This window comes from Hippocampus zosterae, chromosome 2 (assembly GCF_025434085.1).
Source record: "Hippocampus zosterae strain Florida chromosome 2, ASM2543408v3, whole genome shotgun sequence".
In the NCBI taxonomy this organism is placed as follows: domain Eukaryota; kingdom Metazoa; phylum Chordata; class Actinopteri; order Syngnathiformes; family Syngnathidae; genus Hippocampus; species Hippocampus zosterae.
In genome coordinates, this window is record NC_067452.1 from 3,014,533 (window position 1) to 3,029,627 (window position 15,095).

Sequence of the window (15,095 nt, forward strand, 5' to 3'; positions counted from 1 at the left end):
ATATTGTTACGATAAGCGTTTTTTAACATTGAAAATTAACGCAATATTATAACACATTGAATCGGAATCAAATCAACATCAATCCAATATTTGGTGCATTTGTTTTAATGGCAAGTAAAATATAGTCAATTACAACTTTAACTTGCTCAAGGTCTGATTTTTCTCTTTGTGACAGCCGGTTCTTTTTCTCACGTTTGCGCTCTCCCGCAATATTGTACCAATCCCTTTTCCCACATTGATTCTTTGTATAATTCCAACATCATTTAAATGACTTTTCTGCTGAATGTGTCGCTTGAGGTAGTCCAGCTTCCATTCAGTTCGTATTTTTCCATCGGAAAATTTACTTACAGCTGAAGCTTTGCTGCATGTTTTGCCGAACAGACCTTTCTCGCTCGAAAAAGAAATATCTCACCCAGTTTCACTGCTTGTTCTTCTATTTGCACATATTCCGACAGCCATTCCAACTTAAAAGACCTGCAGTTCATTCTGATTTTTGTTTGGGGAGTCGACGTATCACGTTCAATGCCTGGTCGTTTCGCCATGATAAAGGAGGAGCATTAGCGTCACTTATCGCCGCCGGAGTTATTGTTATGGAGCAGCGAACATGCGCAAGTACTGTCAATGTCGTGATTGGCTGCATAGCGTCAATCACTGTATTGTATTGGGGACCAGAACCCCCCATGAAAGAGGAAAATCCATGAAGTAGGTACCCGCCCTCCCTGATGGATGTACAGGTATATATATGCACATGTGTCTGAGTATATATAATATTTCTAAGGCCAAATTTAATGGTATACATGCATGTAGAAGTCAATGTTTGTGGTAATTGACATTACTTAATGCTATATACTCGTCGGCGGCGGCATCCGTTCATCTCGGGAGATGATGGTGTAGCGCGATTATGTACAATTACATTTTCTAGAGTGGCTGTACAACCCAACGATTCCAGCCAGCTTCATATCATGCTTGCAGACATCTTTGAAGCGGAGCTGTGGCCTTTCAGTTCTACACATGCTTATTCAGCTTGTCCATGGTGGCTACTGCCTTTCCGATTCTTGCGCTGATCTCAGTATCCAGAGAGAGGGAGCTGGAGATGGCCGAACCGAGGTAGGTGAAGGAGTCTACCACCTCGAGGTGCGTGCCATCAATGGAGATGTCTGGTGGAGTGGGAGTGTCTGGTGCTCGGATGTTTGTCTTCTTCAGACTAATAGTCAAGCCAAACTCCTTGCGGGCATGAGACAGGCGGTCCACTAGCTCCTGCAGACCAGCTTTTGTGTGAGACATCAGACCTGCATCATTTGCGAAGAGTAAGTTGCGGATCAGTATTTCCTGGACTTTGGTCTTTCCTCGCAGACGGGCGATGTTGTATACTTTTACATCAGCTCAGGTGTGGAGATAGATGCTTTCTGTACAGTCGCTGAAGGCATACTGTATAAGCATGGAGAAAAAAATCCCAAATAGGTTTGGGGCGAGGACGCACCCTTGTTTCACGCCACTGCTATAGACTTGAAAAAACCACACTTGAAGCCAATGGCAAGCCACTTACCAAAGTGTCCATCAAATGTGGCATATACCAAGGTGATGCACTTTCCCCACTGCTATTCTGCATAGGACTGAACCCCCTAAGCCAAGTGATCACCAAGACAGGCTATGGATACTGCCTCAGAAATAGGGCTACGATCAGTCACCTCCTCTACATGGATGACATAAAGCTGTATGCTAAGAGCGAAAGGGACATAGACTCCCTGACCCACACAACCAGGATCTACAGCAGCGACATCGGGATGTCATTTGGGCTTGAGAAATGTAGTCGGATGGTGACTAAGAGAGGAAAGGTAGTCCGCACTGAAGGAACAATAGCAGGCATTGAGGACAGCTACAAGTACCTCAGTATACCACAAGCCAATGGCAACCTCGAACTGGCAACAAGGAAAGCGGCTATGGCCAAATACCTCCAGCGAGTGAGGCAAGTCCTAAGAAGCCAGCTCAATGGCAAGAATAAGACCGGGGCAATAAACAGCTATGCCCTGCCAGTGATCAGATACCCTGCATGAATAATAAGGTGGCCAAAGGAAGAGATTCAGACCACGGACGTTAGGACCCGAAAGCTCCTAACCATGCATGGAGGGTTCCATCCCAAATCCAGCACCCTGAGACTGTACGCAAGCCGAAAGGAAGGAGGGCGGGGACTAGTGAGTGTGAGAGCCACTGTCCAGGGTGAAACATCCAAGCTCCATGAATACATCAAGGAGAAGGCTCCAACGGATGACGTCCTCAGAGAATGTCTCAGACAATGGGGAACAGTTGATGAGGCGCTGGAAGAGGGACCATCATGGGAGGCCAGCCCCAATGAATGAAATGCTGAGCGAGGCAGCAACTGACCTGAAAGCTAAGATCATGGTACGAATGAAAGCTGGGCAACCTAGAAACCGATTACAACGGCTATCTGAAGTACCACCTGAAAGCCTCGTGGAAAGTGTGAATGCAGCACTGAGGGCGATCCCTACCGTAACGATCACGGAAACCAATGAGCTGATATACGCTTCAGCATCAGTAATCCTTGAGAGGCTTAGCTATAAAACAACCATGGAAGCCATGAGATACGTTACCCACCATGGAAAAGACGGTTGGAGGCTCAGATCAAGGCGGCTCGGAAAGATGTGAGTCAATTGACGGAGGCCCAGAGAGGTGTGATGAAAGGGCCGATACCCGAGAGGTACATCCAGATGACCATACCTGAAGCACTCAAAACTGCCAAACAAAGGCTCCAAGCCTTGTCCAGCCGCCTAAAGCGGTACACGAAAGAGAATGAGGCCAGACAAATAAACAGGCTGTTCGCAACACAACCTGCGAAAGTGGACGCTCAGTGGCAGGGTCCTAACAACAGAGCAGAACACCAAGACTGGAAACTGAAAGGTACTGGAAAGGCATACGGGAGAAGTTGAGTGAACGCTGGCACGTTTTGGCTGCCGCTGCTCAACCCGTATTGCCTTGTGTTTTTTTTTGTTATTGTAAAGTGTCCTTGGGTGTCTTGAAAGGCGCTTATAAATAAAATGTATGATTATTATGATTAAATATTATAATTGCTTGACAGCTCTTATATATATATATATATATATTAAGGGTGTGGAAAATAATCGATATTAATCGATACATCGATGCGCACGTGCGCGATCCGAGTGCATCGGCTCATTCACTGGGTACGACGCGATTGATGGGTGAAATCGCGATTCATCACGATGCATTGATGGGTATCGGTAAAATCCGATTCAAGCGCCATTTTATTCATGTTAAACGTCACATATGTGCCCTTTCCTAGGCGCAATGAATGCACCATCATTGCTTTGCGTTTTGTGTTGAATACGGACGGTAGCCGTGCGTCACATACAGTCCAGTACACAACTAGCGAAACATTATGGAAGTTAGCGCACGCAGCAGCAAGGAAACTACTATATTTAATGCAGCCGCAACATTCAAATCTTATGTTTGGAAATACTACGGCTTCGAAAAGAAAGACGGAAAGCTTGATAAAACCTCCGTAATTTGCAAGGAATGTCGCACTAAGAAGCCATACAACGGCAGCACCACAAATATGTAGACCCACTTAAACCGATGGCACCAGATCACCGACAAGTTTCCCTCCCGCTTCCCCGCCCAGTTCCTCGTCGGACACCGGAGAAACTCTTGGTAAACCAGGTCAGGATCAGAAAAAAATTGCCTCTTATTTTGGGAGTCCCCTTGCAACTCACTGTGACCGCGCAATGGCTATAACTAAGGCCACTGCTTATTTCATATGCAAAGACCTCCAGCCTTAGCGTGGTGGACAACGAGGGTTTCAGACAGCTCGTGCACGTTTTGGAACTCAGGTATAAAATACCAGACAGGTCTGTGTTCACTTACAAACATATTCCCGATGTGTACAACAAAGTGAGAAGTGAGATTCCTGTGTCGCTGAACAGTGCGCAAAGAGTTGCACTTACAGTGGATGGGTCGACATCTTGCGCTATAGATTCATATACATATATATATTATTATTATATTTCATATAAGACACTCAGTGGGAATAGTCTGTTTGTGTTTACACTATAGCAACAGCTGTGAGTCTCAGGTGCCAAATTGTTTACATTTTCTTTGCACAAAACCCAATTGTGAAAGGGCTTAAATAAGTTGTTTTACAAGTTCTACTCATTATAAGGAATAAAGTGGCATCCTTTTTGTAATACCATACTGAATTCCATCTTTTTAAAAGCTTTTTTTCTTTGCTTATTTGCATCATGTTTAATTGCACAATATCGCAAAAAAATTGCATTGTATCGTATCGGATCGCATTGATTTGAACTTAATGTGTATCGAATCGTATCGCATCGTGACGACGGTGAAACGTATCGCATCGTATCGCCAGAAAATTCCATGTATCGTTTAAGTATCGCATCGGTGGCAGTGGATCGAGATGTGTATCGAATCGTCCTCAGTGCTGAGATTCACATCCCTAATATATATATATATATATATATATATATATATATATTAGGGATGTGAATATATATATATATATATTAGGGATGTGAATCTCTCTCTCTCTATATATATATATATATATATATATATATATATATATATATATATATTATATAGACGGGGGACACCCTGAATCGGTTGCCAGCCAATCGCAGGGCACACAGAAACGAACAACCATTCGCACTCACACTCACACCTAGGGACAATTTAGAGTGTTCAATTAGCCTGCCACGCATGTTTTTGGAATGTGGGAGGAAACCGGAGCACCCGGAGAAAACCCACGCAGGCCTGGGGAGAACATGCAAACTCCACACAGGGAGGCCGGAGCTGGAATCGAACCCGGTACCTCTGCACTGTGAAGCCGACGTGCTAACTACCGGGCCGCCCATATATATATATATGGGCGGCCCGGTAGTCCAGTGGTTAGCACGTCGGCTTCACAGTGCAGAGGTACCGGGTTCGATTGATGTAGATTAGGTGAAGATGTATAGGTTAGGTTAGTGTTTAAATAACATCTGTCAGTAAACTCTCTGTCAGTGGCAAAAACATTTGATACGCCCTTCAAAGCGGTTGGATTTTGCAGGTAATGCTCAAACAACAGTAGAAAAGCTCATAAGGGATTTTGTCGCTGTTATGAGTTCCAGTGCCACACCACAAGTCATCTCTCTACCACCGGAGGTTTCCTGGCAAGGCCAGTGGAGGATGACTCTAGCTTCTGGGGTCCACTTGATCACCATGTTGATGCCGCAAACCAAGTTGGCAGTGCCACAGCGAATGCCACAATGGAAATCCAGAGATACATATCTGCAAATGTGCTGTATAATCCTGACTTCTCTCATCCCATTTTTTCCTGTTTTCATAGGTATCTGAAAGAGCCACATCTGCCAAGAACAGGAGACGCTTTGAAGTAGTGGGCCACTCGCAGGACACTACCCACACTTGTGGATAGTGGTGTGAAAATAGTTGTCTTTCAGCTTTATCGGTGCCAAAGAAAATAACCTGTGTGCAAAAGGTCGGCAAACGGTCGGATCACGTCTACAAGCCGTAAGGGTCCCATGCTCCGAGCAGACTAAGTGAAACTTGTCCATCTTCAGTCGACGTGATTATTGAAACACTCTTCTTGCTGGACTCCCTTCAAAAAAAGCATCAAACAGCTGTAGCTAATTCAAATTGCTGCAGCTCGGGTTCTGACCACAACAAAAAGATCAGAACATGTTACTGCAATCCTAAAGGCTAAAATTCTGCTACTGGTCTGTAAATCACTCAATGGTTTGAGCTCTGAATACCTTCGATGAATCGTGATTGAATTTCCAAATCCCTTGCGATAACACGGTTCATCTTTCACAGAGCTTTTTTTTCACAGAGCTTTTTTCGTGTTTTTGTTTGTTTGTTTGTTTGTTTGGCGACCCGGTAGTCCAGTGGTTAGCATGTCGACTTCACAGTGCAGATTTTGCATGTTCTCCCCAGGCCTGCATGGGTTTTCTCCGGTTTCCTCCCACATTCCAAAAACATGCATGGCAGGCTGATTGGACGCTCTAAATTGTCCCTAGGTGTGAGTGTGAGCGGCAATGGTTGTTTGTATCTGTGTGCCCTGCGATTGGCTGGCAACCGGTTCAGGGTGTCCCCTGCCTACTGCCCGAAGACAGCTGGGATAGCACACCCACCCACCCCCAGCACCCTCCGCTACACTCGTGAGGATTCAGCGGTTCAGAAAATGAATGAATGAATGTTTGTTTGTTTGTTTGTTTTACAGTGCATTGTGTTCTGCATCCTTATTTTTTGCTTGGCTCTCGACGAGGGTGGATGCTTTTTTGCTCTCCTCCTGCCCCCTTGCTCGCCACTCAGTCTATGTGCTGTCCATGTGCTGTCTTCCGAGCCTCCGCCGTATTTTCATCCTAAAATTCGTGCCTGTTCTTCTCGTCGAGCAGGCACGAAAAGTGGGGAGCCTGCTTGCCCCTCGGGACATTTGCTGCCAGGTATACCCTAGATCAGGGGTGGTCAAACATTTTGGACCGAAGATCTACTTTTCGATCAACTAACCTCCCGGGATCAACCCTTACCGGCCGGCGCGCGCGCATACAAACATACACACACGCACACGCACGCCATGATGAGAAACAGCCTGAAACTGAGGCATGCGGTGCACTTTTGCAGCCTGTTAACTATCATAGCTCACATGTACCGTTTTAAAGTGCTTCCCTGGGCCGATGAATTGTACACAAAGCAAACTCTGAATGAGAATAATGACGATAAAAGATAGAGCGCAACAGCTCTAATCACAAGCTGCAATTGCAGACTGCTGAGCGCTAACAACTTCCGGTGACGTAATCTCGCGCCACCGTAAATTCAGGATTTTTAAAATATTGTTTTTGTGAAAATGAGACTGATAGGATGATTAGGGTGCAGCATAAAAATATATTACTAACATGTACAAAGCCACACAATTGGTTGTTGTTTTTTTCTCCTCGACACTCCTTGGATCTACTTGGATCCAAGGAGTAGACGCTGCCGGTCATTTTGGGATGGCACGGCGCAGATGTACAACACTCAGACTCAAGTGATGACTGAGCTCAACCCCAAATGGATGCGGATTTGGAGCATCTCCGTATGATGGTTATGAACTGGAGAAGTTGAATCCGCGCTTCGGAAAGTAATGGCGGATTTGGCTGATCGGCGCCAGTGAAGGGATACAGCCACAGACTAAACGCCACCTGAAATTGTTGGCGGCCGTCCCTCCAAAACAAACGACGCTATTTGGAATTTTTCCCCTGGATGGAAGTACGCACGGAAGCTAGTGACCCCACCATCGCCCCCTCCTTCTCGGCCATGGATTGATAGGCTGGGACTGTCTCCATGAGCAGACCTTGACGAAGCAGCTGTGGCCTTTACGCACACACAACCAGACTATCACAGGCGCATACACATCCTTATCATCACCGCCTTCATCGTTCCTTTTTTTATTTCCCCGGGACGTGACCTGATCTGCTATGCTCTAGATCAGGGATGCCCAAACTTTTTGGATCGAAGATCTACTTTTCGATCAACTAACCTCCTGGGATCTACCCTTACCGCTGCCCGCATGCGTATGCACACGCGCACGCGCGCGCGCGCACACACACACACACACACACACACACACAAGCCTGAAATGGAGGCATGCGACATACTTTTGCAGCCTGTTAACTATCGTAGCTCACACGTACCGTTTTAAAGTGCTTCCCTGGGCCCTCCTAGATTCCTATTCTTGGCTCGTGCCCTCGGTGAATTGAACACGAAGCAAACTCTGAATGAGAATCATGACGATAAAAGATAGAGCGCAACAGCTCTGATCACAAGCTGCAATTGCAAACTGCTGAGCACTAACAACTTCCGGTGATGTAATCATGCGCCACTGTAAATTTAAGGTTTACCTGCTTTATTTAAATTTTTAAAATATTTTTTTGTGAAAATGAGACTGATAAGATTATTAGTGTGCAGTGTATATTAACACAAAAAAATATTACTGAGATGTACAAAGACGCAAAAATGGTTGTTTGTTTTTTTTCTTTTCGACACTCCCCGGATCTACTCGGGACCTGTCTTAGATCTACCGGTAGATCAGGATCTACCTAATGGGCACCCCTGTTCTAGATGGACTGGAAGCACGCCGGTCGGGCCGCGTCGCACCCCCCCCACCCATCCGCCCCCTCATTACATATTATGTCTTGTGACTTGCTGTAAATGTCATATGCTTGACGTGCATGGATTTCTTTTTCTCGAAGACTTAAATTATCCTCAGAAGAAGATAGTTCGAGCATGTTTTTTTCCCTCTCTTTCCCTAGTGTTTACTTTCTTAACTAAGATCTCGGGGCGCTGTACATATGGCGAGTACCGACAGGCCCTTCGCACTGTCTCCCATGTTCGTCATTGTTTTTCATGTTTCTTGTGCAGAGCTTGCCTGTTAAGTCCAAATTACACCATGGGGATAGATAAAGTTTTCAGAATCTGAATCTGAATTATTGACTGAGGGACTGTAGACTAATGTTAAGTCTCTGCGCCTCATCGCTGTACTGCTTCCCAAATTTTCTCCATGACAAAACCCACAAAACCTCTGAGTTTGAATGAGGTCCTTTAAACAATTTTAAATTATTTTTCTTTTAGTTATTTTTGAAAACTACTTTTATTTTTTTTACTTTACTTTGAAACGTTTATTTTTAAGTTTTCTGGCAATGTGCTAAATTGCTGCCAGTGTACATTCTGGTAATTTTTGTTAGCTACTTTTTTTCTGCTTTGCTTCTGAATATCATTAACAGTTGTGTTTGTGAGTCCTTGTAGGAGTGTCTTTGCTTGTGTAAAGCACAATGAGTTGCCTTGTGTATGAAGAGTGCGATTTAAATAAAGCTTTCTTCCCTTGCCTGAAGTGTATGCTCCGATACATACAACATACCCAGTATATGTGCCTTTCCCCTCCTCGACTTCCACAAGTCCCATGTCTCTCAGTGCTTCCCAGTGTCTCTCTGAGGGGGTTCTGTGCTCCACCGGTCTCCTCCGGTTACCTCGCTTCTTTTTGCCCTCCACCTGCATGCCACTTTGCTGTCCATACTGGTCCAAGAAGTGCTGCTGGTCATCATAGTACCTGTGGCTGGTTGATTGTCGAGCCTGGCAAGAGGGGCAACACATAAGAGAGGCTCAAAAACTCAGAGGAAAAACACCTTAACAACCAACCAAATGTTACAAGAAAAAAAAAGACACCACAATAACAGCATCTAATGCAACCAAGATACATATCTTGTTTCCCGGCAAATGTGCAGATATGTTTCCTCATTCTTTCAGCTCATCTGCATCATCAGACAATATTTTGTTCTGCGCCAAGCCAACTGGTGAGTCCACTATGAGAGTTTCGTAGATCGCCAAGCAGGACCTTGACCACCGTCAAGATCACCAAGCAACACCTTGACCGCCGTTTTAAACGGCAATATTCAGAGAAAGTGTCCTTTGTTGTCTGTTTGCTAATTATTGTTTTATGAATTCATATTTATATATTAATGTCTTTATGTATCTTTATGCAGTTCAGTTTGCTGCACTTATTTTTAGCTCTGTGTGTTTCAATGCACTGCATGTTTGCACTGTGGTTGAGAGAGGAACGTAATTTCATCTGTGCTGTATGTTGCACACAGACAATTGACAAGCTTGACTTGTCTTGAGAAGTGTATATATATATATATATATATATATATATATATACCCAAGTGTCCATCAAATGTGGCATATACCAAGGTGATGCACTCTCCCCACTGCTGTTCTGCTGTATGCTAAGAGCGAAAGGGACATAGATTCCCTGATCCACACAACGCCCTGGCAATAAACAGCTATGCCCTGCCAGTGATCAGATACCCTGCAGGAATAATAAGGTGGCCAAAGGAAGAGATTCAGACCATGGACGTTAAGACCCGAAAGCTCCTAACCAGGGTTCCATCCCAAATCCAGCACCATGAGACAAGCCGAAAGGAAGGAGGCCGAGGACTAGTGAGTGTGAGAGCCACTGTCCAGGATGAAACATCCAAGCTCCATGAATACATCAAGGAGAAGGCTCCAATGGATGACGTACTCGGAGAGTGTCTTAGACAATGGGGAACAGAAGATGAGGCGCTGGAAGAGGGACCATCATGGGAGGACAAGCCCCTACACGGGATGTACCACCGGACCATAACTGACGTGGCCGATCTCAAGAAGTCCTATCTGTGGCTCGAGAGGGCTGGCCTGAAGGACAGCACAGAGGCACTCATCCTGGCTGCTCAGGAGCAGGCCCTGAGCACCAGAGCCATTGAGGCCCAGATATACCACACCAGACAAGACCCAAGGTGTAGGTTGTGCAAAGAGGCACCTGAGACGATCCAACACATAACTGCAGGGTGTAAGATGCTGGCAGGGAAAGCCTACATGGAACGCCATAACCAGGTGGCTGGCATAGTCTACCGAAACATCTGTTCGGAGTATGGACTGGAAACCCCAAGGTCAAAATGGGAAACACCTCCGAAGGTGGCGGAGAATGACAGAGCGAATATGTATGAGGCGTATGTAGCGCTTGGCTTCAATGTGACTGCGGTGGCAGACGAGGAAAGATCGATGTGCTTACTGTGTCTAAAAATGTTGGTAGCAGACAGCATGACGGCAAATAAATTAAGGCATCACTTTAAGTCATTACACCCCAATAACGCTTGTATGCTGCATGAGTTTTTTTCAGCGAAAACGTGGCGAATATTGCCAACAATCATGCCGCTTTGTGACTGCTACTTCAGTAAACTAAAATACAGGTCCCGGCTACACATTGAGCAGGAGCCGAGAGTTGCTGTGTCCTGCTTTAAACCTCACTTCGAAAAGCTGTGCATTGCAAAACGTGCTCATTGTCACCCTCAATCCAGACATCATCTTTGATTTAAAAAAAACACACACAAATTATTTTATATATTTTTGTTTTGCTGGTTAAAGTTTTTTTTTAATATTGTGCTCCTGAGATATTGTTGGTCATTTGTTTGAATGCATTATTAGTTATTGTTTTATGTAATTTTATTTTTCAGTATCATATGCTTTGACACGGTCAGTCAAAAAATATTTATTGTTAAATTAAGGATTTAATGTTATTTTTGAATTTCAGATGCACTTTAAATCTTTTCTGTTCCAGTTACTAAAGCTATTCTTTGTTGTAAGTTGGTGCATAAAGTTGGTCCATATTTCTTTCTTTTTTTAATTCTCTTATACGTTAATAAGGATACAGTGTGATGCAAAAGTGTACTTATCACAATTTTATCGACAAATCATACTATTTATAGTCATGCGGGGGGGGGGGAGAATTTTTCCTCTTCCTTGGGGGGTCATGACAGAAAAATAATTGAGAACCACCGGTGTAAACAGAACGTTCAAAGTGAAGTTGTAAGGGGTGTGGGAGCGATAGATGACAGATGGCGAACATAACTTTAAGAAGACTGGGAGGCAGCGCCGGGTGAGTTACGCCACAATTTTTGAATGGATTGGGGACGCTTGGGCTAACAGGTCTGCTTGCAGTGTTGTTCAAGCTTTTGCAAAAGATAGCATCATTTCAGAGGTGCCGTGTGGCAACAAGACTGACTCTGACCATGCTGAGAGAGAACCTGGCGTGTTTGAAGAACAACTTGCCCAGCTGTTCATTTCAGATACAGAAGATGAGAACTTGGATGGATTGATGTGGATGAGGACTGATCCAAAAAATAATATGAGTGGCTTTTTAAATACTTCAATAAAGTAAAACTAAACTCAGTTTTGTTCCCACTGCCCTTTTAAACACGTTACTCTAGCAGATTTTTTAAACTAGCGTGCATTTTACCATGCGAGCATTCGATAATACAATGCGCAGTGTTAAATACAAAATAGCACCTGTAACTGACATTACGCCTTTTAATGTGGTGCATCGTATGTTCATAAAAATATAGTACTTGAATGACACTGTATTTTGGTTATTGAGTCAGCAACGTTGAAATTAAGTGACTGGACTGTAACTTTTGAGATTAAACGAGTTCACGCAGTAGAAACATGTCAACTTTGTCTCCTCTTTCTATTGATCCACAGAGGTTCGGCAGTGCTTTTTAGCCTGTGTAATCCTAGCTGCCGGTCCAGATTACCCTTGGATCTGGTGCCGGTAATTAGACGAATGATAGATTTCATGAAAGGCTCAATTGGCATTTTGTTCAGGAATATGAAATGTGTATAAATCTGATTTAACAGATTCAACACATTTACAGATATGAAAAATTTGGGCTGGCAACACTTTCACAGCCATTGTGGCGACATTTTGTTTCATAAGTATCTGCGATGCTTCTGTTTCCACAGAGACAACTGCAGTCAACACACAAAAAAGATGAGACGGGATGTAGGTCAGCAGCACTTGTTCACCCAGCCTGCCTCTTTATGCTCACTATGCAATCCCTCAGGCACACACGAGCACAGTCATGCGGCGATGCATGTTGATGGTAACACAAATGGATTCAAGTGTCGCTACATCCTCGCTTTGGCTTTCACTCATTTGTTTCCACTTTGCTCTCAAATATACTGCCCTCTTATTTGCCACTTTTTCATTATATAAGCACACTTCTGTATATTGCATATGCATGCATCTAGTTTCTATCCATCCATCCATCCACCCATCCATCATCCGAGCAGTTTATCCTCACGAGGGTCACGGGTGTGCACTGGAGCCTATCCCAGCTGTCATTGTGCAGTCGGCGAGGTACGCCCTGAAATGATCGCCAGCCAATGCAGGCATCTATCTCTTGTTTGTCCTCATTGGGATTGCAGGCAAGCCGGAGCCTATTGAGCTAACTGCAGCGAGGCAGAGTACACCCTGGACTGGTTGCCGTCTGTTGGCAATATATAAATTGGCACGTTGACACCTGTGGACAACTAACTCATGTCTTGATATGTGTGGAAGTTCGAGTACGTGGAGAGATAAGCCAAATAAGCATGGGAAGAACACGTAAACTGACACAGGAAGGCCAAACTCAGATTCAAAGGTCGAACGTCAGATTGACATACGGTTTACAAGAACACATCTCACCTCATCTCACTGTAGCATCTCATTATATTTATGTGACGTCACCATCAGAAGGTAACCAGTGTTGGCAGAGAAGAAAAGTCTGATGACAACTACAGAACAGAAAATGTAACTTATCACACAGGTCCATCCTAGCTGCTCAGTTCTATATGGTGAAAGTTGATGATGGCATTAAAATAATTGAATGAAGTCCTCTTCATCTTTATGTGAAGAGACTCACCTCCCAGTCAGGCATGTAGTCAGAGAGGAAGTCTTTCTCTCTGTTTTGTTACACATATTTCATGGTGGCTTGTCATGTTCCAATGTTATTTGGTGAGCAGACGATGTCCTAGTTCATGGAAGATGATGAACAAGCGGGCAGTGGCAATATATAACTCCTTCATCCAAATCCTAATCAAAATGGCTTGAATTAGGTTCATCCCTTGATGTCTGAAGTGAACCAATATGGGGATGATGGGGAAGAAATGCTGTATAAAAACATTGCATAAGCGAGTGATTATGTTGTCAACGTGGAGGAGGAAAAGGAGGAGGAGGATGAGTCACCCTCTTTTCTCCTTTTTTGGACACAACATTATTTCATTAATTTATGGTGAGGTATTGTTTGGTATGAATAGAAGTTACATTTCCCGGTTTTGTACTGTGTTGTCAAAGACATCAAGTATCAATGTCAAAGTGTCACAATGATTCACCAAACCAGCTTTTCATTGCGTACGAAAGTACGAAAACATATAGCAAGATATAGGCACAAATATGTCACAATAATAAACAGTATTGCCATGGGGCTAGTTTAAAGATCTGTGACATACACTTCAAACATGCATTAAGCACGTGAAGCAAACATTGAATGATGTCAGTCATGTGGGTTTATACAAAAACAAAAAACATCAAGCTAAACATGAATTAAGCATTGATGTGAACCACGACAGCAAACATGCAAATAAATGCTTGAAATCCTGCATATCATCCTCAATGAACACAAAGCTATACCCACAGTATAAACATGGTAATCATTCTTCACGACTGATGAACATACTATAAACAAAGCGCTATGAAAAACGGCTCTTCCATTTCACAAATTTTTTTTTGGCATAGTATTCTCCCTTGAATTTTCAAAGATCATCAAACAAATTTGAATATTAGACAAAGATCATCCAAGTAAACCAAATATAGTTTATAAATTGTGTTTTTATTTATTAAAGAGGTAGGGTGAAAAACTATTCAAAGCTTCCTGGCCCTTTGTGGAAGAAGTCCATGCCCTCCTCGTTAAATCACGAGTTAATCACATTTTTGGGTAATCTGAGTTCATTTTCACTGACCACACCAAAGCTTGATTACAGACCTGTTCAATCAGGAAATCACTTGAATAAAACTTGTGTGCCAAAATATCCCCAAAAGCTTCAACAAAATACCAAAAAGAAAATCAAGAACAGATGACAAATAAAGTAATGTGACATTTATTTGTCCAAAAAGGGTTACAACACAATTTCCAAAGTTTTCATTCTCCAGCATACCACGGTGAGATCCATAATCCTCAAATGGAGAAAACAAGGAACAGCAGTCAACATCTGGCCTTCAGAAATTACCCCAAGAGCACAGCGACGACTCAACAGGTCATAACATCTGACTGATTCCGAAAACATTTGGAAAGGATATTCTATTCTCTGGCAAGACAAAAATTAAACCTTTTGGAAGCTGTGTCCCTTATAACACAGCATTTTAGAAAAAGAACATAATTTGCAGGAGAATAATTCATGCCAACAGTCAAACATGGTGGTGGTGGTATGATGGTGTGAGGATGCCAGACTTCTCCAGGACCTGGACCACTTGCTGTGATTAATGGAACCATGAATTGTGCTCTTTACCAGAAATGAGAAAATGTTCGTCAATCACTTTTTGACGTCAAGCTAAAGTGCATGTGAGTTTGGCTGCAGGAAAATCCAAAACATAAGGGCAAATCAATTTCTGAATGGGTTAAAAGACCAAACAAACCCAAATAAATAAATAAATAAATAAA

General features: G+C 43.5%; 1 protein-coding gene and 1 long non-coding RNA gene across 6 annotated transcripts in view; both read right to left on the reverse strand.

Moving 5' to 3' along the window:
- Positions 1-15,095, reverse strand: part of LOC127596363 (uncharacterized) — a 39,014-nt gene that overhangs the window by 9,260 nt on the left and 14,659 nt on the right. Inside the window, exons 1-2 of one of the 5 annotated variants that reach the window (XM_052058759.1) lie at positions 8,945-8,977; positions 7,722-7,801 (exon numbers count right to left, since the gene is read on the reverse strand). The exons of 1 other annotated variant lie outside the window; for it this stretch is intronic. Coding sequence is in view for 1 of the 4 variants with exons in the window: in XM_052058756.1 (XP_051914716.1) it covers positions 8,945-9,156 (212 nt within the window). In the remaining 3 variants the exon portion in view is untranslated. Of the gene's footprint in view, positions 1-7,721; positions 7,802-8,944; positions 9,157-15,095 lie in introns of those variants that run through there. 3 more of the 5 variants (XM_052058756.1, XM_052058757.1, XM_052058760.1) reach the window with 3 other exon arrangements.
- LOC127596446 (uncharacterized) lies at positions 6,882-8,938 on the reverse strand. Its single transcript, XR_007961477.1, has 3 exons — positions 8,138-8,938; positions 7,440-7,503; positions 6,882-7,401 (listed from the first exon to the last, which is right to left on the reverse strand). It is a non-coding gene; the product is annotated as an uncharacterized LOC127596446 (long non-coding RNA).